At 41.9% G+C, this 21235-nt stretch overlaps 1 protein-coding gene and 1 pseudogene across 1 annotated transcript in view; both read right to left on the reverse strand.

Annotated features, from left to right (window-relative positions):
- The window catches only part of NSMAF (neutral sphingomyelinase activation associated factor), a 66418-nt gene that overhangs the window by 27528 nt on the left and 17655 nt on the right, over window positions 1–21235 (reverse strand). The window contains exons 2-9 of the mRNA XM_027561029.1: window positions 20356–20445; window positions 14540–14618; window positions 14368–14435; window positions 14244–14280; window positions 7506–7556; window positions 4639–4710; window positions 4307–4354; window positions 4151–4203 (exon numbers count right to left, since the gene is read on the reverse strand). Coding sequence (XP_027416830.1) covers window positions 4151–4203; window positions 4307–4354; window positions 4639–4710; window positions 7506–7556; window positions 14244–14280; window positions 14368–14435; window positions 14540–14618; window positions 20356–20445 — 498 coding nt within the window. The remainder of the gene's footprint in view (window positions 1–4150; window positions 4204–4306; window positions 4355–4638; window positions 4711–7505; window positions 7557–14243; window positions 14281–14367; window positions 14436–14539; window positions 14619–20355; window positions 20446–21235) is intronic.
- On the reverse strand, window positions 345–1998 carry LOC113904197 (annotated as a pseudogene).

The following is a 21235-nucleotide window of genomic DNA, read 5'->3' on the forward strand; positions in this document are numbered from 1 at the left end:
ACAGAATATTACAAACTAATCTCATTTATACACATAAAGTTCTAGCCAAAGCCAACTAATAGTAAATTTTGAATTTGGAAAAGCCATAGGATACAAGGTCATTGTTTAAAAAAAAATGAAAAAAAAAAAAACCCCTATTTTCTATATACCGTAAAAAATGATTGGAAAATAAAATTTTGATAGCATCAAAATCTAGGATTATGCTCAAAAGACAGCAGCATCCACATACTATAATATAAACATATTATATATATATAGTATTAGTATTAGTCGCTCAGTCATGTCTGACTTTTTGCGACCCCATGGACTGTAGCCCGCCAGGCTCCTCTGTCCATGGGATTCTCTAGGCAAAAATACTGGAGTGGGCTGCCATTTCTCCTCCAGGGGACCTTCCCAACTGTACATAAAGGAGACTTCATTAATGTGCATTAGAGGATACCCCAGGTTAACCTGTTATAGAAAACTGTCTTTTAAGTCTTTAAATTCTATACCAATTCTATACCTCTGGTTGGCAGATTGTTTCTTTATTTAGGTTTTAAGGTGAATGACCTGGGGCTATTTGTTTCCATCAACCTGACTGCAAATCTAAAGGCACAGTTGAAATGTCTATTTTTCTTGCCATCCTCAGAAGAGACTGCTGCAGATCTACTCTATGATTCTCATTCTTTTCAGCTTACAATACAAATAGCTTATTATTTTTTGCAACCTATGTCTTATAATAAAGCAGTGCTGAAAAATTAAATAGAAGAATGTTCAGTTGCCATATAGGCTACGAAAATGATTTGCTGGTGATTTTTAAGCTTGATTCTAAATAGATTTACGAAGAATGGCACTTGGAAGATGTGGTTCAAATTTTGCTATTTAAGGTATCTTGAAATTATAGGCTCACTCTCCCTAAAATTTCAAAAAGTGTAGAGCTGAGGCTCTTAAGGGTATAGCAGTGATAAAAGCTTTCACAGTCATTTCTAAAAAGCAACACTTCATAGTTTTCTGTCTCCAATGGTTCTCTAATATACTTGTAGAAGGAAGGCAACAGAAAACCAAGAATAAAAATAGCTGAGCTCTCCACAATTGGGCTTCCTGCTTACTTTCCCTGTTCAAAGAAAAGAGGAGACACCATCTTGCAATAGAGGCTTCATAGGCAACTGGGCTTCTCCAGTGACAGTTGGCATTTGATGCCCCATATCTCTTGGTTCTTCTTGTTGCCAATGGTCGGCCTGGCAATGGTGGTGAAATGGGAGCAATTAATCTGTAGATGAGGGAGGGCTTCCTTTAACAGTTGAAGGGTACTGTCTGGTACGATTCCAAAGACTTGTAGTGTTTTTAATGTGGGAATTTCTCCAAGTTCAAGTAAAGTTTCAGGTATTATGTCATAGCACCGACTGAGTGATAGGTGTTGGAGGTAGTTGAGTTGATAAAATTCTGGAAAGCAGTCATTTTTCAGCATGACACTATCACTTAAGTCTAGGTGGACAAGATCGGGACATCTTCCAACTAAGGTAGAGACATCTGATCTCTGCAGGTTCTTTCGGTACCCGCTGAGGTTCAGCTGGGTGATAGTCTCTGACACAAGCTGTATATAAACATATAACATGTATATATATAAAACATGTTATATATAAACATATAACAGTACAGGGAACTGGATGAAGAGTAAGAACTCTTTGTCCTGTCTTTACATCTTTCAATCTAAAATTAATCCCAAGTATTTTAACGAGGACATTTTGGGGTGTAAATGGGGAAACCTGACTATGGAGCCATGAGCTGCCTGGCATGCAGACTACTGCTGCGTGAGTATCGTGACAGTATGGAGGGCGGCAGAGATCTTCCTGTAACGGAGAAATGTTGAAGTAGTCGCGGGTGAAGTGTGAGGGAGTCTTGCAGTGTTATTTCAAATTGCTCAGGAAAAAGTTATACTCATATTTTAAATACATCATACCAACATACATATGCACATCAGCTGTACATGTATACCTATTTATATAACATATAGACATACGTGTGTTACGTACACACACACAGCAAGCAACAGTACGAGCATGCAAAGTGAAAGTGAAAGTGAAGTCGCTCAGTCGAGTCCGACTCTTTGCAACCCCATGGACTGTAGCCTACCAGGCTCCTCCCTCCATGGGATTCTCCAGGCAAGAGGACTGGAGTGGGATGCCATTTCCTTCTCCAGGGGATCTTCCTGACACAGGGATCGAACCCAGGTCTCCCGCATTCCAGGCAGATGCTTTAACCTCTGAGCCACTAGGGAAGCCCATGCAAGGACCAACGCAAATTACACAAAATGTTGACAAATTAATACTTCGTGACTCACAGGGAATCTGTGTTCACTATTACCTTTTTGACTTGTGAGGATTTGAAATTTTTCAGAATGAACAGTAGGGAAAAAAAATATACTTCAATAAAAAAAAGTATTTCCTTGGAAGTATGATGAAAACTTATTTAGCAAAAGTTTATTTTCTTTCATTTAGAGGAATTATATAATCCTGCAATATTTCACTTTATGTTGTAAATATTTCTCCCCCAAATTCTTCAGCCTAACACTCTGGAGACTGGAATAAGTTAAAACTTTCATGGTGAACCATTTTTAAAATTCATGTCATGCTGAAGCCCAGGATTAAAGTCTAAATTGCTACTTAGAAAAATTATCCATTCTAAGTAGGTCAAAAGAAGCTAATTCTTATTATATAATTCTTATTCTTTTCCTTTCTAAAATGAATGCTATACTTGCCCTTCTGCAACACATTTAACTGGAACATCCTACAAATACAAAAATGAAAAGTAATGCTATGTAGGTGAAACAGAGAAAGAACAAACATAACCATAGAAAAGACATTCTTGGCAAATGACTTTACCAGCAAACTCTCTAACATTTTTAAACATAGTGCAAGGCTCACAAATCTCATAAAGGGAGCACTAAAACAGAGTATTACAAACTAATCTCATTTATACACATAAGCTTTCAGCCAAAGCCAACACGGAATAATCTATTCAACCAGTATGTTCTACTTTGTCCTACTTTGTTTTGCTAAGCTGCAAGGATACAGCAAAACACAAAAATCTAAAGTAAAAATGACATCTCATGACTAGAGACTGCAATAATCCATACCTGAGATTTTATACACATTAGACAATCTATACATATATATTAAGTAAATGGAATTGAACAAAGTTTAGCAGGGTTGCTAAAAACAAAATGAATACACAAAAATATACTTCATTCTACTTGTCAACAATAAAGAGAAAATGACATATTTTAGGATACCATTTAAAACACCACTAAAATATGAAGTACTTGGAATAAATCTAGCACAAGAGAAGAAAGATCTTTACAAAGAAAATTGTAAAAAAGAAAAAAAAAAGACACTAAGGAAGACTTAAACAGAGTTTCATTGCAATCGGAGTAAAAATCCGAGTATACTTTTCTTCTATGGAACTTGACAAGCTGATTCTAACTTGACGCAGGATGTGTAAGACCAAAACACTGAAGACATAAATTAGAAAGGAAATGCCATGCCAGATACTAAGACACAGTGATTAACACAGTGGTACTGCAGACGGAAACACAGACAAATAGCCCAGATCTACTTAACAGAAGGAAATCTACTTAAAATATGGGAAGAAACAAATCAGAGAACAGGTTAATATGAAAGTATAGTTACTTGCAGAAAATATATTGTATACTTAGAAAAGTGAATACTTTACCCTCTGGAGGAGTTTCAAACTCACAAGTGATATAAACAAGTAAGTTCTTTAGAAAGAAAGCATTTTAAAAGCGCATTCAGAAGAGTAGAGAAAAGGGGACTGCAGAAGGAAAGACTCGAGAGTGTAGGGGTGACGAGCTAAATGCCGTCACAGCAACCTGAGCAGTGGGGGCTGGTGGCCTGAACGGAGGCAGTAACGTTGAAAGGATAGAAGCTCACAGACTGGGAGGTTCTGGGGGACACCATTCCCCAGGCCTTCAAGAGGCCAGGAGCCCCCGGACTCTGCCCTGGCATTGAGGCCGGGGCTGTTGCCCCAGGTCAGCAGCTTTGGGGCGAGGCAGACGCCAGCACCCATCATCGATGGCAGACACACTGAATGAGGCCTGAGATGACAACGCCGCTGCTTTCACCACCAGGAATCAAAATCATGGAAAACTTACCTGTTTTTGTCGAACGACGTCCTAGCCAAACGGGACTGCAAGATAGCAGTTATCTGTTAAGACAGAATCATTTAAAAAATATGGCTGTAAGTATCTGTAAGTGACACGTCAATGCAGGTTCATTCACAATAAAGATACAGGTCTTTAGAAACTCACCATGGCAGTTTGGTCCCCCAGTTTGTCCAGACAGGATGCTCTATGAAGCTACGAGTACAGAAATATACACGGATTTATTTCTCTCTCTGATGATAAGAAGATAGTTCCTTAGAAGCAATGAAACACAACCACCATTCTGTTACTCAGTAACAGCTAAGAGCCATTCTAAAACATCTATGACTTCTTCCTAATGTAGAGTTTTCAAGTTCAACACATTCAAGTAAATCTCATTCAGATTTATACCAGAGGTTATGGTTTTGGTGAGATGTATGAACATGAAAATTTTTTTTAAAAAGTTTGCCAGTGAATATCTGAGAAGAGCTCTGACTTACTTGAAGCAGTGTCTCCACAACATCTTCCACTTTCCCTGAAACATCCAGCTCGAAGACATACTCCATCATGCCCTGAAAAAGAGGAAGATGAACTGAATCAGAGGAGAACAAGCACATCAGGACCTATCATTTTGAGAACATTTGCAACCCCTGCTGACAGGTGCAGGCAACTCCCTCAGCCCACCTGGGAGATCTACTTCTGTGTTTACTATTTCCTTCCTTCCACTGCCTTTGGGCTTAGTTTGCTCTTCTTTTTCTAGGTCCCTGAGGTATCTAATTAGGTTTTTTAATTTGAGATCTTCCTCTTTTCTTAAGGTAAGCGTTTAACACTCTAAACTTCCTTCTTAGGATTGCTTTTGCAGCATCCTAGGCGTTTAGGTATGTTTTCGTTTTGATCATCTTGAAGTATTTTTAAAATTTCCCTTTTTATTTCTTCTTGACCCACTGTTTGCCCAAGAAGGTTGTTTAATCTCCACATACGTATGAATCTTCCTGCTGCTATGGATTTCTGGTTTCACTCCACGGTGGCTGTTAAAGATACTTGGAATGACATCAGTCTTGTTAGACTTACTGACTTCTTTTGTGACCTGACGTGTGATCTGTCCTGGAGGATGTCCCCTGTGCCCGTGAGACAGTGTGTCTTACTGTCCTTGGGCAGGATGTTCTGCATGTGTCTGTGAAGCCCATCTGGCTAGAGTACAGTCGAGTCCTGCTTCCCGAGTGATTGTCGGCCCGGATGACCTGCCTATTATTGAAGGTGGAACGTGGAAGCCTCCTCTGTTCAGTGCAGCTGTCAGTCTCTCCCTTCAGCCTGTCAGTGCCGGCTTCACACACTCACGTGCTCTGAGGCTGGGTGCACATACTGTTGTGACGGTTACTTTTTATGTGTCACAAACTGCACTCTTCTCTTCCCCACGAGGGTGAGTATGCTGGGCTGCATCTGCCTGTGTCTCTGGCTCAAAGTCTGGAGCAGCTGCACAAGCCCAGCTCTTTCCTGTTTTGGGAGGAGGGTCCCCAGACATCTAGAGCATTATGGGTCCTGTCAGAGCTCCAGGACAGGTGAGAAGATGGGGACTGGGCATTCCCTCCAATCATGTGCACTGTTCCAGGGGAGGGACTATGGTGAGATGATGCTCCAACATTCCTACACCTTCAGTGTGGCTCACTTCACTCTCACCTGGGCACAGGGCACTCTGAACCGGTTTCTGGATTTCTCACGAAGGGAATTCATCCATGTACTGTTTCTGAACCAGTCTCCCCATCAGAGGAATAAGGGTTTTCCCAGTCTATCATCTCTCATCACCATCGTCAATGTCATCATGCCCCCCTTTAAACCTGAGAATCCTCTGGTGTCCTAATTCACACTGGAACAAAAGAGCTTTTCTTTGCTTCAGACAACCTGACCCACTTCCTTTGACGTCACTTTTCAGCAGATTTGTACCTTGAGTAGGCGTCAGGAGAACCTCTGCAGTGAGGGTGCAATGACCCGTGGTTCTCAGCTTGGAGGGGGATGGTCCTGCCACCCCTGCAGGGCATTTGTCAACATGTGGAGGCGCCACACAACAACAGGGGACAGTGTGTGGGGGGGGGTAGCACTCAGTGGGTGGAGCAGCCTGTAACGTGAGGGACAGCCCCTCACAGTGAAGAAGCAACCTTCCCAGATGCCAACGGCACTGCCTGTGAGTAACAAGCGCTCAGGACTCACTGCTCCTGACTGACCGGCGTGCACAGGTGCTTCCTGCACATAAAACCTGGAGGTGGCTACTGGGGGCCAGTTGTCCCAGCTGCTGCCGAGGACTCGCATGCCAGGCCGGCCTGTGACCAGGACTGCCATCTAGCCAGCAGCAGTCTGCTCAGACGTGGGGCTTTTCCTAATTCAGAGGAGTCATGACAGGAGCATTAGGCCCATCTCTAGGTCCTATAAGGTCTCCTCTGCTACATGCTACATTAGACTACATGCTAAACTGCAGCATGGGTGTGTGCTCAGTCTCCTCTGTTCATGGTATTCTCCAGGCAAGAATACTGGAGTGGGTTGCCATTTCCTCCTTCAGGGGATATTCCTTGCCCAGGGATTGAACCTACGTCTCCTGCCTTGGCAGGCGGGTTCTTTACCACTGAGCCACTTGGGAAGCCACAACATTAAGTAAAGCACAGAGTGGTTGCATGTGATGTCTAGTGACGAGTCCTGTGTTCATGGTCCTTCAGAGCTTCTACCCAATCAGGAGAACTTATACACTTGTTGCTGCTGCTGCTAAGTCGCTTCAGTGATGTTCGACTGTGTGTGACCCCATAGATGGCAGCCCCCCAGGCTCCCCTGTCCCTGGGATTCTCCAGGCAAGAACACTGGAGTGGGTTGCCATTTCCTTCTCCAATGCATGAAAGTGAAAAGTGAAAGTCAAGTCGCTCAGTCGTGTCCGACTCCTAGCGACCCCATGGACTGCAGCCTACCAGGCTCCTCTGTCCATGGGATTTTCCAGGCAAGAGTACTGGAGTGGGCTGCCATTGCCTTCTCCTGAGCTCTTAAATAAGGGTATTTTATAACGTATAAATATTTCTGTAACATTTAAAAGAAGTCCTCAGTGATTCCCATTAAATATGATGCATCTTCTGATTTCAATTTTTAACCTAATAATTTAAGCCTTTCCCCCCACTAATAGACCCACTTATTTTTAAGCTAAAAAGTTAACTGAAATCTTTTGAACTGAAGTCTGTGGCTCCCTTGGATAATTTTGTTATAACTGCTAAGTAACAAGCCTTTAAATACCTGTTATCATTATACTCCATCAAAGAAGTTAACACAGACACAGAACCTTATTGCTCAAAATCACTATGGAAATTGTTGGGGATGAAGGAAAAACCTTACTTACCCTTTCTATTTTATATGGTGCAACAATGTTGTGTTCTTTAATGAAATACACCTGAAAAAGACAAATAAATAGTTGTAAAATAATTAAACGTTGTCAGTGATGAGCTGATGGATGTTACGAATCAAATTTAAATCATTGTTATTTAACCTCTATTTCCAAAAGCATTTGCATTAATGTTAGTATGGCTTTAAAGTTCTGATGTTAAAATAACAAACATTAAATTAAAAAGAGATTCATCAAGGAAACAAGGTAGCAACCCCTGCAGGATCGATACAATGTTTAAGATGGCTTGTCAATGTCATCACTTGAGCCCAGTAACCACACAAGTGAAGGACGCTAACCTAAGTGTTCACTGTCTAAGAAATGATTAAGACAGTCACTGTGGTATGAAATCCATTCATCAACATAGAGAAACCTCTCTTTTCTAGAGGCACAGTTTTCACATGCACCAGGCCACTTGTCCTCACATGGGACACTAGCAACCACATATCACATACACACACACACAACCAACCACATATCTCACACACACACATGCCCCAGAGCATCAACCTCCTCGCACGTGGGCCCTAATCCCGCCCTCCCTCCAGTTAGGACAGAAAATTTGCCTCCCCCACATCCGTCAGCTGTTCAAAAACGTAGTTCCTACGATCACACGATGCACTTTCTCCCGTTTAAATGCACTACAGATTAAAAAACACTCCTTTGGTCTCACATCCTTTTACCCCTTTTCTGTTCATTTTAGTGGTAAAACTCTTTGCCAGAGCTGATGTACTTTCCAGGGCCCAAAGCAGGTTTTCCTCTCATCTGTGTCACTGCAGCCGTTCCTGATGAGGTCAGCGAGGACACACAAGGTCGGGGAGGATGCACAAGGCCACTCTTCTCAGGGCTTGGATTCTGTTTCTCAGACGCGACATAGCCGGGCCCTTCCTGGAGCAGGTTTCTAGCCGGCTGCGCAACACCTGCTCCAGGTTCTCCCGACCTCACCGGCTGCTTCCTACAGCTTCCCAGGGCCCCTGCTTCCCTCCCCGCAGCCCCGGGGCCTAACAAGTGTCTGTCATTCCAGGCCCAGCCTCCTCCTGAAGCCCAGACAGAGGCCTCCAGACGTCGGTGGCGCCTCCTCCAGGTCACATCTACAAAGCCTGCTCCCACATCGAGCCTCACCACTAGCCCAGCAGCACCTCTGTCAGGGTTTCTTCAGAGCACACGGGGACGCCGACCCCTCTCACCCTCCCACAGCCACCAGCCTGGGCCACACGCCTGAGTCACTACTCCCAGATGCTCGCCTGGTGTCCCCGGCTACCCCAGGCACTGGAGAGAACCACAGACGGAGACCAATCAGACCGGGGCCCTTCTCAGCGAGGCATCCGCCGCTGCTGCACTACGGTAGCTCGTGCATGACTTCTCACGTTCTGGCCTCTGGCCTGGTTCACCTTCCTCATGGCATCTGTCTCTGCCTGATGTCAGAGAAGACATCTGCTCACTGCTTGCTGTCCCACTGAGAGGTAAAGTCCCTGGAGAGAGGGACTTCAGATATTTTATTCTTCCCTCTATCTCCCTCCTCTCTCTTGGGCTTCCCTGGTGGCTCAGAGGGTAAAGCGTCTGCCTGCAATGCGGGAGAACTGGGTTCAATCCCCAGGTCGGGAAGATCCCCTGGAGAAGGAAATGGCAACCCACTCCAATACTCTTGCCTGGAAAATTCCATGGACGGAGGAGCCTGGCAGGCCGAAGTCCATGGGATCACACATAGTCACACATGACTGAGCAACTTCACTTCTATCTCTAAAACCTTGACTGTGATACTTACAGGATGCATGAAGAAAGTGAGAAGTGTCAGTCGCTCAGTCCTGTCTGACTCTTTATGACCCCATGGACTGTAACCTGCCAGGCTCCTCTGTCCATGGAATTCTCCAGGCAAGAATACTGGAGTGGGTTGGATGCCCTTCTCTGGGGGATCTTCCCGACCCTGGGACTGAACCCAGGTCTTCTGCATTGCAGGCAGATTCTTTACCATCTGAGTCACTGGGGAAGCCCAGGATGCATGAGTACTATTGTTGATACACACACACCCCTTCCTCTTTATTTTACCAGCAAAAGAGTATATAGAAGCAAAGCTCTCTAAAGGCCAAAGAACTGTGTTTCTAAAGCACTGTGACCTAGTAAGTAATCACACACACACACACACACACATTTTCTTTTCTTGGTTGTGCAGTTAACCCAGGAAACTTAATATTTGAAAGAGTAGCTTATGTCTAGTTGCCCCTTGATATAATATAGCTGATTTTGAGCTTGTTATGAGACATCTTACATAAACTACTGAAAGGCAATAGAAAGATTTTGGTTCTAGGTTTATTAAAATTATATTAAAATGGGTACTTTTATAACAGAAACCACACTTCCAATTTAAAACCTACCTACTCCTTTCAAGATACGGACTTTCCAGAATAAAGCCACAGTGCAGAATGATACTGTAGTAATAATGAGCATACAGCTGTGGGCCAGAATTATTAATAATGGTGTTCCTTCCCCAAAGTAAGAGATGGCGGTAACTGCTTTCATTTATGCCAGTCAAAACTAACAGACATTCTAAAATTAATAGAACCATGGAAGGCAGACCTGGAATATCAAGTACCCTGATATCTCCCAGCTTTCATAAAATAATTTTCAATATACACTAAAAAGGGCCATGAACAAGAGGGCTGCGTGATCTGACCACCACTGGGAGGCTCTCTGCTCCAGACTATTCACCCTGTGAGACTCGCAAGGCTTTGAGTCAAGTCCTGAAGTGAAGAAACCTCTATATCTGTTTCCCACGGCTCTTCCTATATTTCACAGAAAGATACTTTTCTTTGAATACTTCAAGGATCTGGGGCTCTGCAGAGGGGAGGCAACCCTGCTCTCCTCTCTCCCTTTCATTTTCAAGGTGAAGAAGGTGAGATTCACAGCAAAAAGACAGGGCTGACGGGCTTCCCAGACGGCTCAGTGGTAAAGAATCCACCTGACAATGCAGAGGATCCCTGGGTTGGGAAGATCCTCAGAGAAGGAAATGGCAACCCACTCCAATATTCTTGCCGAGAGAATCCCGTGGGCAGAGGAGCCTGGCGGCCTACCATCTATGGGGTCACAAAGAGTCGGACACGACATAGCGACTAAACAACAAAAATGAGCTCTACTCTTACAATTTTTTAAAGATCTACAGGTGAATTAAGTACAGCTGACCCCTGAACAACATGGGCATGAACCACGTGGGTCTACCTACATGTGGACTGTTTTCAATAAATACATTGGGAAATTTTGTGGAGATTTCGGACAATTGGAAAGAAGATGAACTGTGTAGCCTAGAAATATCAGAAAAATTAAGACCTAAGTATGTCATGAGTACATAAAATGTATGTAGATACTAGTCTATCGTATCATTTACAACCATAAAACATACATGATAAATTTATCACAACTTAATGCGCAAACTTCCTGACCAGACGTGGCACCAACTGAAGTGGAGAGAAAATGTAAATAACTATATAGAGACACAGCGTGAAGCCACAGTGCTCCCTCCCTGCAGCTCACACTGCACCACGGCCATAGCTTCCTAGCCAGCCCCTGTGCGGAGGTCAAGTGTTGAGAGTAACCTCAAAAGGCCACAGGACACCGTTCATCGTTCATCTCCCTGTGAACAGTCATCTCTTCAGTAAACTCCACTGCAGTACAAAGTGGTTTCTCCTGGTTCTTGTGCATCGTGTTCAGTGTCAGATCGTAACCTTGAATAACACCACGGGGCCACGTGGTGCCACTAGTGATGCTGGCAGTGCTCCAGAGGAGCCGAGAAAAGTCACGACACTACAAGCAACAGCCGAGCTACTTGATGTGTGTACCGCTGACTGAGCTGAGGTCCACAGCGGGGGCCGCCCCCGTGTCAAGATAAACGGATCCCGCATTAAGGACCATGGTGGAAAGGAAAAGGAAATTCATGAAGTGGTCACGCAGCTAGCCTGCAGGCAGGAGAACCTGGCACTTTCTGTGAAATACTTCTTTATCTCATGTTTAAAATGCAGCTTTTATGTGGGTGCAGGATTGCTGTAAGAAAGCCACACCTATAGATGAATATGAGGTCATCACATGACAACTTAAAGCCAAAGGAAGGTGAAGGAGCTAAAGCTGGAGAACTTAATGCTAGCAAAGGATGGTTTGATAATTTTAGAAAGAGGTTTGGCTTTAGAAATGTCAAGATAACAGGAAAAGCAGCTTCTGCCAACCAAGAGGCAGCAGATGAGCTCCCAGACAGCATGAAAAATATCTCTGAGGAGAAAAGATTATCTGCCTGGACAGGTTTTTACTGCAGATGAAAGTGCCCTCTTCTAGGGGTGGGTGAGCAGGGAATCCACAAAGGACATTCATTAGGAAGAGAAGTGACGACCAGGAGTTAATACGGCAGGCTGAGATAGGCTAAGTCTGCTGTTTTGCACAAGTTCAGTGGAGTTGATGACCAGGACTGTCCTGATCTATAAAGTTGCTGCCTCTAGCCTTGAAGAGCGGAGAAGGCAATGGCAACCCACTCCAGTGTTCTTGCCTGGAGAATCCCAGGGACAGAGGAGCCTAGTGGGCTGCCGGCTATGGGGTCGCACAGAGTCGGACACGACTGAGGCGACTTAGCAGCAGCAGCAGCAGCCTTGAAGAGAAGAGATGACCACAGCTGCCGTCTTTAGGTTGCACAGCAAGAGGGCTGGACAGCAAGGACCCTTTTCCTGGATTGGTTCCATCGATGCTTTGTCCCATTGATGCTGTCAGGAAGTATTTTGCCAGTAAGGGACTACCCTTTAACATTTTTTTAAATTGGACAATACCCTGGCCACCTCGAACGATTTCAACACCAAAGCTGTCAAAGTGGTCTACTTGTCCCAAAACACAGTATCTCTAATTGAGACTCCAGATCAAGGGGTCATAAGAACCTTTAAGGTTTGTGCGCATGGTGCTCTATGGAAAGGGCTGTCAATGCTGACAGCTGGAATATCTTCAGTCTGTAAGGACCGCACCACTGAAGATGCCCAGGTTGTTCAAGAAAAAGCCATGAATGCCATTAAGCTGAAAACCACACGTTCCTGCTAGAGAAAACTGTTCAGATGCTGCGCACAACCACACAGCATTTATGACAGAGCCAATCAGAGTATGGATGTGGCCAAAAAAGAAGGGGGCTGAAACGTTTCGAGACCTGGATCTCAGAGAGATTCAAGGACTAATGGACACCGCACCAGAGGAGAGAACAGAAGACAACCTGATGCAGACAAGCGCTCCCAAACCAGACCTGAGGAAGGAGACGCTGTAAGCGCTGGGTAATAAGCTGACATTAGACAAGCTAGCAGAAGCGCCTGGGTTTTTATTTTTTCCTGCCTTTTGACTTCTTTTTACAACATGGACCCTTCTACGACCCAGGCGCTGAAACTAAAGCCAACTGTGGAAGAAGGATGGGTGCGTAGAGAAACACTTTTAGAGAAAAAAGCAGAAAAAGACAGAAATTATGATGTATTTCTGTAAATTTAAACTGAATGTGTCTGCCTTTCCTGCACCCCCACCCACCCACCTCCTCCACCCCTTCCTCCTCTGCCCGCCGAGACAGCAAAACCAAACCCCCTCTTCCTCCTCGGCACGAAGACAGACGACAAGGATGAAGACCTTTGTGACCATCCATTTCTACTTAATAACTAGCAAACAGTCACCCTGCTGTGCAGTTACTAAACTTGTAAACAGATGACAAACTTATAGTATTGATAAACCCAGTACATACTGCAAACGTGTCTTCTCTTCCTTATGATTTTCTTATAACCTTTTTTCTCTAACTCACTGTACTGTATGACTACATAATATAATACATACAACATATAAAATGTGTTAATAACCATTTATGATCCCCTACAGGATGAAATGGCAACCCACTCCAGTATTCTTGTCTGAAAAATCCCATGGACAGAGGAGCCTAGAGGGCTAGAGTCCATGGGGTCGCAGAGTGGGATGAAACTAAGCATGTGTCATCAGCAAGGCACCAGCAGGCTATTCGTAGTAGTTAAGTTTTGGGGGAGTCAAAAGTTATACACGAATTTTTAACTGTGTTGGAGGTTGTCAGAGCCTTGAACTTTTTGCTTTACTCAAGGGTCAGTCGTATATGTCAGGAGAAAAAACATAATTTATCTCTGTACTGCCAGTGTCAACACAGTGCTGGATGCAAAAATCTATACTGAGTAAACGCGAAATAATAAAAAGTCACGACTCCAAGCTTTATAACTAGACAAGGCTACACAACCCGAGTCCTGCCTGGGTTGCCATCACGAGTCACCTTGAGCTCACTGAAGTGGTGGGCGCTGGCCTCCCACCTCCTAAATGGTGACGAGGCTACAGGAGAACCTGTAGTCCTTCACCTCAACCTCACACACAGTCAAGACTCCTAAGGGCGAACCCATAGCCGGCAGGTAACACACAAACACACTCACCTACCTACCCGAGGAATGTTAAGGATCTCAGCAGGGATCACACCTGCTAAAACGTATTTCCCAGTGACTAAATTTTAAAAGAATTTAAACATCTTTTCCAGCGGTCTTCATTTGAGATTTGAACAAATAATTTCAGTATGCTAAAAAAAAGTGTGTATATGGAAGCCCATACAAACACACACACACATATATAATGTATGTATTTATTCATTTAAATGTTCATTCAGGTTAGAAAAAATATTTACCAAGTGCTCCTTACCTGGCTGAAAATGAGTGAAATCGCCCCAGATACTGTCCTAAAAATGCAGATAAAAGTCATTAAATATATATAGAGAGAGTTTTTTTGGTAGAAGTAAAGTCAAACAGTTGCGACAGTGACATACTTTGCAAAGTGTCTATTGGCTTCATTTTCTCCATGTCTTCCTATTTTTATACAATCCCTCAAAGGAATCTGTATAAAATTGAGAGAGAGAGAGAGAGAGGTTATAAAAATAAGACAAGGTAAAATGCACACAAATATAGGGCTATTTCTCTTCACATTGAAAGTGTGTTTACCTTAATGATGGGTTGGGATATTGCATCCGGTTCAAAAATAACTGATTTTGAACATATTTTTAAGGAGCCTCTGATTTTCCTAGAGATAAAGTACAAAGGGATATTATTAATGAACATAACAAGTCACAGAAGAATCATAACACATTTTAACTAGCATGTAGATGACTAAAGCATCAACTAATAAAAGATCAAAGACAAAGGTATGAAAGGTTGGACAACATAGCAAAATAATTATCCTCATCTCCTAAAGGAAATCAACCCTGAATATTCACTGGAAGGACTGATGCTGAAGCTCCAATACTTTGGCCACCTGATACGAAGAACCTACTCACTGGAAAAGACTGATGCTGGGAAAGATTGAATGCAAAAGGAGAAGAGGGCAGCAGAGGATGGTTAGATGGCATCACCGACTCAGTGGATAGGAATGTGAGCAGACTCTGGGGGATAGTGGAGGACAGAAGAGTTCACTGTGCTACATACAGTCTGTGAGGTTGCCAAGAGTTGGACATGACTTAGCAACAACCATCACCTCCTCCCTGGAGGTTAAAGAAACTCCACGTGTTGTAATACAGTCTCACTGGTTGAGGACTGTCCGGGAATTTTATTCATTATCACTTCACTTGGCCCTCACAACTGAATGAATGTGAAGCAGTTTTCTGATCCTTAAGAAATGCTGATTCCATCCTGTCTGTGGTTAATTCTTTTGACTTTGAATTTCCTACATCTTAAACACTTATTCAGAAGACCATACTGTAACCCTAATCCTTTTTAAACCTGACATTGATTGGGTAAGGGACTTTTTTTCCTTATTTATAATCATGGGAAAATAACAGTTTGAATTTAGCACATAAAATGCTTTTAGTGGTAATTCTGGGGTACATGGGAATTCAAGGTAAAATTGCTTCTTTGAGAATAAGCAATTTTAAAGATGATCTGCCCACTACTATAATACCAAATAGATCAGCTGTCGACCATTTTTCTCCTTTTCTAGGACATGGATAAGGCTCTAGTGAGTCTAGGGCAATGCCTGCCTGAGCATGCTAGAGGCTAGTGTGCCTCACTAGCCTGAAGCCAATAAAAAGCTACACTTTATTGTCTTTTATTGACTGAATGACTTTTATCAATGATCAGACCAAGGCAATAATTTATTATGTAATCAGAACACAGGTTAAGAAATACTGGGAAAAAAGAAACCTTTTAAAAAAATCATCTTAGTTTCCAAGACTATATTTTGTCTACAAGGAAAGCTCCATGGATTTTTTTAAATTACTTGTATGACATTTGAGCTTTTCCTCCAGCCATTCCTTGGTGTCCTAGTGAACCCTTCTCACTCTGCCCATCCCAGGGGTCTCTTAATTGAAGCAATTATTTTACCTGGACTCTAGAAAGACCCACCTGCTCTCCCTGTCCCTGTGTCCCCTCCCTGAGTCAATTATTCTGCCAAAAAATCTCACATCCTTCCTGGCTTACAAAAATGCCAATGGCTTCCTAGCCCACATGATAAAGCCCCATCGCAATCTGAGAAAGGCCTGCCTCTGTGTACACATGTATATGTATCAAACGGATGAGCAGGGTCATGGTAAAGGCCATGATATAGTCTACAATTCTTCTTCCTCAAAGGATCTTTTAAATGTTGATTTTTATATCATTTTTTCCATGCTGTTAATTGCATTTACTTCTCTAACACCCTAAATTACCTAATAATAACTTAAGTACTTTTAAGGCAAAAGCTAAAGAAATACAAATAGAACAGAAAACTCCCAAGTACCAACCCACTAGTTCCTGCAGCTGTTAACATGCAGTCATTTCTGTTTTGTGTCTAACACCCTAGAACCCTCCTGGATTTTAGATAAATTCCCAGACTCCTATACTTCATCTGCTGTGCTGTGCTCAGTCACGTCCACCTCTTTGTGACCCCATGGACTAAGCCCACCAGGTTCCTCTGTCCATGGGATTCTCCAGGCAAGAACACTGGAGTGGGTTGCCATTTCCTTCTCCAATACTTCATCTAAACATACTTTAACATGAATCCCTCAAGTCCTTCAATAAATGACCATCATTACACATCTACAAAAAATAATAATTCCTTAATGTCATCCAGGATAAAGTCAGGGTTCAAATCTATTTCATAACTGTTTTTTATAGTTGGTTTGTAAAAAGCCACAATTCCTTTAGCTGATATGGCTCCTAATATCTGTTAATCTAAGACAGTGTTCATTTCCCCGCTTTATGGACTTTGCTAAACACATCTCGTGGTTTTCATCTATCACACTTCCTTTATGTCAGAGGCAGTGCACACGTACTGCCTTCATATCAGGAGGCCCCAGTGGATTCAGATAATACCCACCTTGACACGTGCATTAAAATATTTCTCAGCAGCTTTTCACCTGCTGGTTTAGCAGCCACTGAAGAGTATGTCTAGACCAGGGGTTAGCAAACTTTTTCAGTAAAGATCCAGGGAGCAAATATTTTTGACTTTGTGGGCCATTTGGTATCTGTCTCTATTCAGCTCTGTTTCCCTGTTGTCGCAGAAAACCAACCAGATACAAGATGTAAACAAGTGGGTGTGACTGCATTCCAATAAAACTTTATTTAAAAACCCAAGTGGCAGCCAGATATGACCATAGTCTGTGGATCCCTGATTCACTAGGGATTGAAATTTTTAACAATCCTTCAGTGTTTGTTATCTAGAATTTATCAAAGAACAGCTTTAATTATCTATGATTTGGCCACCCTGAAGTACAATTTGTACCAGGAAAGCAGGAAAAATGCTTGATGTTTTTTATCAAGTTTTAGAAAAATGAGTCGGTGTCCTACAATCCTTTGAAGTTAAATGATACACACACACACACATATATATATACGTATGAAATTATTTATATCACATATATATATATATCATTATGAACTCATAGGAGTTGAGCCCTTATGATACATTCCAATCCCCTATAGTCATTCTTTTTTGATGCTCAATCTGCTCCATTTTTTTTTCCCCCAACTTTTCAGGGTGGCCTTGTGCCCTTTTAATTCAGTATGCAATCATTTTTGATATTTTTCCTTACCTGCCAGGATAACAAGATGTTCCAGGCTCACCTCCCTCACTTTTCCTGCCCCTAACTTAGACTCAGGCACTTCTCCAAAGAGCCCTCATTGCTTTTACTGGAGAGAGGCATTCACAGGGCAGCTCATTGCTACTGAGCTGTTTCTAGGTCTTTTCAAAAGGCAGAGCTAGAAACTACTTTCTTTTAAAAGAAAAGCATATGACTCCATATAAGCATTACCAACTCAAATCAAAGATCCCAAGGTTTTTACTTAACTCTTTTAATATTAGATCTGTATCTCCTTTGTACTGAAAATCTCGATCTTGGCATTTTTCTTTATCTAACTGTATAAAACTGTGTGTATAAAACAGTTCCAAAATAATACAAAAATACTTAATATTACTACTAAAACAATTTACAATATTTTTTGCAATTATTCCTTAACTGAAAATATATTTCACCAGAGACACAAATTATTGTGTTGTGAAGTTGATTAAAACAATTCTTTTCTGTGATTAATTGTCCAGCTTTCTATATAGCTAGGTTTATTTGTTTCATTTTCTTTTTAATTTTTAGAGTTTTCTGCCTCTCCTGAAATTTAACAAAGAAATAAATTTTATACTGCATATAAATATTCCTATGGTTCCAAAAACAGAGCTATAAAAAAAGGTACATTCAGAGGCATCTAGCTGTCATCTCTGTATTATCTCCTGATCCTCCTTTTTCTATGTAGATAACCATTTCCATTAGCTTTTTGCTTATGCTTTAAAATATATATATATATTTAACTTTTAAAAACATAATCAATATAACAGCCCCATTTTCATATGAAAGATGGCATCCAACACCAAATATTCGTCCCTTGCATTTTTCACTTAATATGTGTTGGAGAAAAATCTACAGTAACACACAGAACCTCTTCATTCCTTTGTTACAGTTTCATAATGCTCCAGTATGTGGTCATTCCATAAGTTATTCAGTCACCTACTAAATTATTTCCAGCATCTTGCTATTACAAGTAGTCCTACAATAAATGATCTTGGACATATGTCCATTTATATACTTTCTAGTGCATCTCTGCATCTCTGAGGTAGTTTCCTACAAGTAGCATTGCTAGATCAATAGGATAATGTACATGCAATCTTGCTAAATATTACCAAATTCACTTCCATGGAACTGTACCATTCCAACCTAATAACTTGAAAATTACAAAAACAGGTTTCAGTTTGCTTGCTTATATTTGTGCTTCAATAATGACCAATGTATTCAATTTTAAGCAGGACATTATTATGACAGCAGAGGAGCATTGGGAGGAAAAAAAGGTATGAAATTAGAGAAAAAAATATGTTCAAAATTCTAGAGGTAAAAAAGCAAGGTTCCACTTTCAATTAGAAAAATAATTATCTAATATGATTGAACGCCAAGGAAACAGATATGCTCAAACCTATCAAACAAAAAGCTAAGTGAGTTTCACTTTGGTTTGTATTTATATAAATAGTACACAGTTTTGATTTAAACAAAAACTACACGAAATTAATGCTTTTGAACTGTAGTACTGGGGAAGACTCTTGAGAATCCTTTGGACTTCAAGGAGATCCAACCAGTCAATCCTAAAGGAAATCAGTCCTGGATATTCATTGGAAGGACTGATGCTGAAGCTGAAACTCCAATACTTTGGCCACCTGATGCGAAGAACTGACTCATTGGAAAAGACCCTGATGCTAGGAAAGACTGAAGGCAGGAGGAGAAGGGGACGACAGAGGATGAGATGGCTGGATGGCATCACTGACTCGTTGAGTAAGCTCCAGGAGTTGGTGTTGGACAGGGAAGCCTGGCGTGCTGCAGTCCATGGGGTCACAAAGAGTCGGACATGACTGAGCAACTGGACTGAACTGAACACGGTTTTGATCCTTTCAGGATTAAAGGATATTTCATTTTTAAAATGGTAAAAAGTAAAGTGTTTATCTAATACCAAAGCATGGTCTAAATTGTAGCCCGTAGTTGTTAAGTGACAAACCAAGAGAATTAACAGATACATTTTAGTTAATTCAAAGTTGGCATTTTAAACCAAAAAAAACACAAAAACCTTCATTATATACTTTTGCACATACCTTTCAAAGGGTGTGGCCAAAGAAACAATCTACTTTTACAGTAATAAACAATAATAATTAAAATATAGAGTATTTTGCTTCTAGTTCAAATCAAATTACTCATTTGAAAGTCCTGATTTTTACACCACATGCACTGATGTTTTATGATCATTACTCTAAAACACCATAACCCAAATAATTGAGCATACAAGGACAAAAGGGATGCAAGAAAAAAGTGATGGAATGAATCAGGGGCCCATCGGGTGGATTTAGGAACCAGACCCAACCTCTGAGGAATTAGTACTTAGCTTTAGAAAGGGCTTCCCTGATAGCTCAGTTGGTAAAGAATTTGCCTGCAATGCAGGAGACCCCAGTTCGATTCCTGGGTTCGGAAGATCCCCTGGAGAAGGATAAATCTACCCACTCCAATATTCTGGCCTGGAGAATTCCATGGACTCTATAGTCCATGGAGTCGCAAAGAGTCGGACACGACTGAGCAACTTTCACTTTCAGCTTTAGAAAATATCTTAAGTTATGACAATCTATACACTGGATTTATAAATCCCTTTCTTCTCATTACTTTCCCAATATAAAAGAAGGGGAAAACTGTGTGATCATACATTTAATTTTAAAACAGACAACAGAAAAGTCTGTAAGTCTGCAGAGATCTAAAATTCCTCCTTACCTTTCCTTCTGGCTGCCCTTGTGCTGAATGTGATGAGCCGTGTGCTGTTCAAAGTAGTACTCCTCCAAGTTAAGCAGAAGCAAGGAAAATCTACATTTGGGGAGAAAAAAAAAAAGGTTAATTTTTTTTAACATATTAAGAAAGCAGAATATTTTACACGTGTTCCCAAAGTGCTTTTCCATCTTTAACATCAAAAAATACTTATTAAGTGTGTATTAAATGCCAGGCATGCCTCTCCATCCAGAAAGACCTGTCTAGTTATGTCAAAAGTAAAACTGTTTTGTTGCGCAGTCACTAAGTCACCTCTGACTCTTTGCAATCCCATGGACTGTAGCCCACTAGGCTCCTCTCTCCATGGAATTTCCCAAGCAAGAATACTGGAGTAGGTTGCTATTTCCTTCTCCAAATTTGTTTACCAAGTGGATCTATTATTTCTTTACAGAAACTCAATTATTTCAAGAAACAAAACTTATTCTTGCCTGAATAAAGCTCGGAGCCTTCCCACCTACAGAGTTCTCGCCCTCTGTTCCCTGTGACTGCACCCTAGGCTCCTGTACCACACACACCACTCCAGTGTCATGGCTCATGGGTGGGTGAGTGCCTCCTGCTACTCTCACAAGAACACAAGCGTCTGAGAGGTAGATCTTTAGATAGTCCCCTGTACTCACTGGAAAAGACCCTGATGCTGGGAAAGATTGAGGGCAGGAGAAGAAGGGGACGACAGAGGATGGGATGGTTGGATGGCATCAGTGACTCAATGGACATGAGTTTGAGCAAACTCCAGGAGATAGTGAAGGTCAGGGAAGCCTGGCGTGCTGCAGTCCATGGGGTCGCAAAGAGTCGGACATGACTGACTCACTCAACAACCAACCTAATGCTT

The sequence above is a fragment of the Bos indicus x Bos taurus genome, chromosome 14, assembly GCF_003369695.1.
Source record: "Bos indicus x Bos taurus breed Angus x Brahman F1 hybrid chromosome 14, Bos_hybrid_MaternalHap_v2.0, whole genome shotgun sequence".
NCBI lineage: Eukaryota > Metazoa > Chordata > Mammalia > Artiodactyla > Bovidae > Bos > Bos indicus x Bos taurus.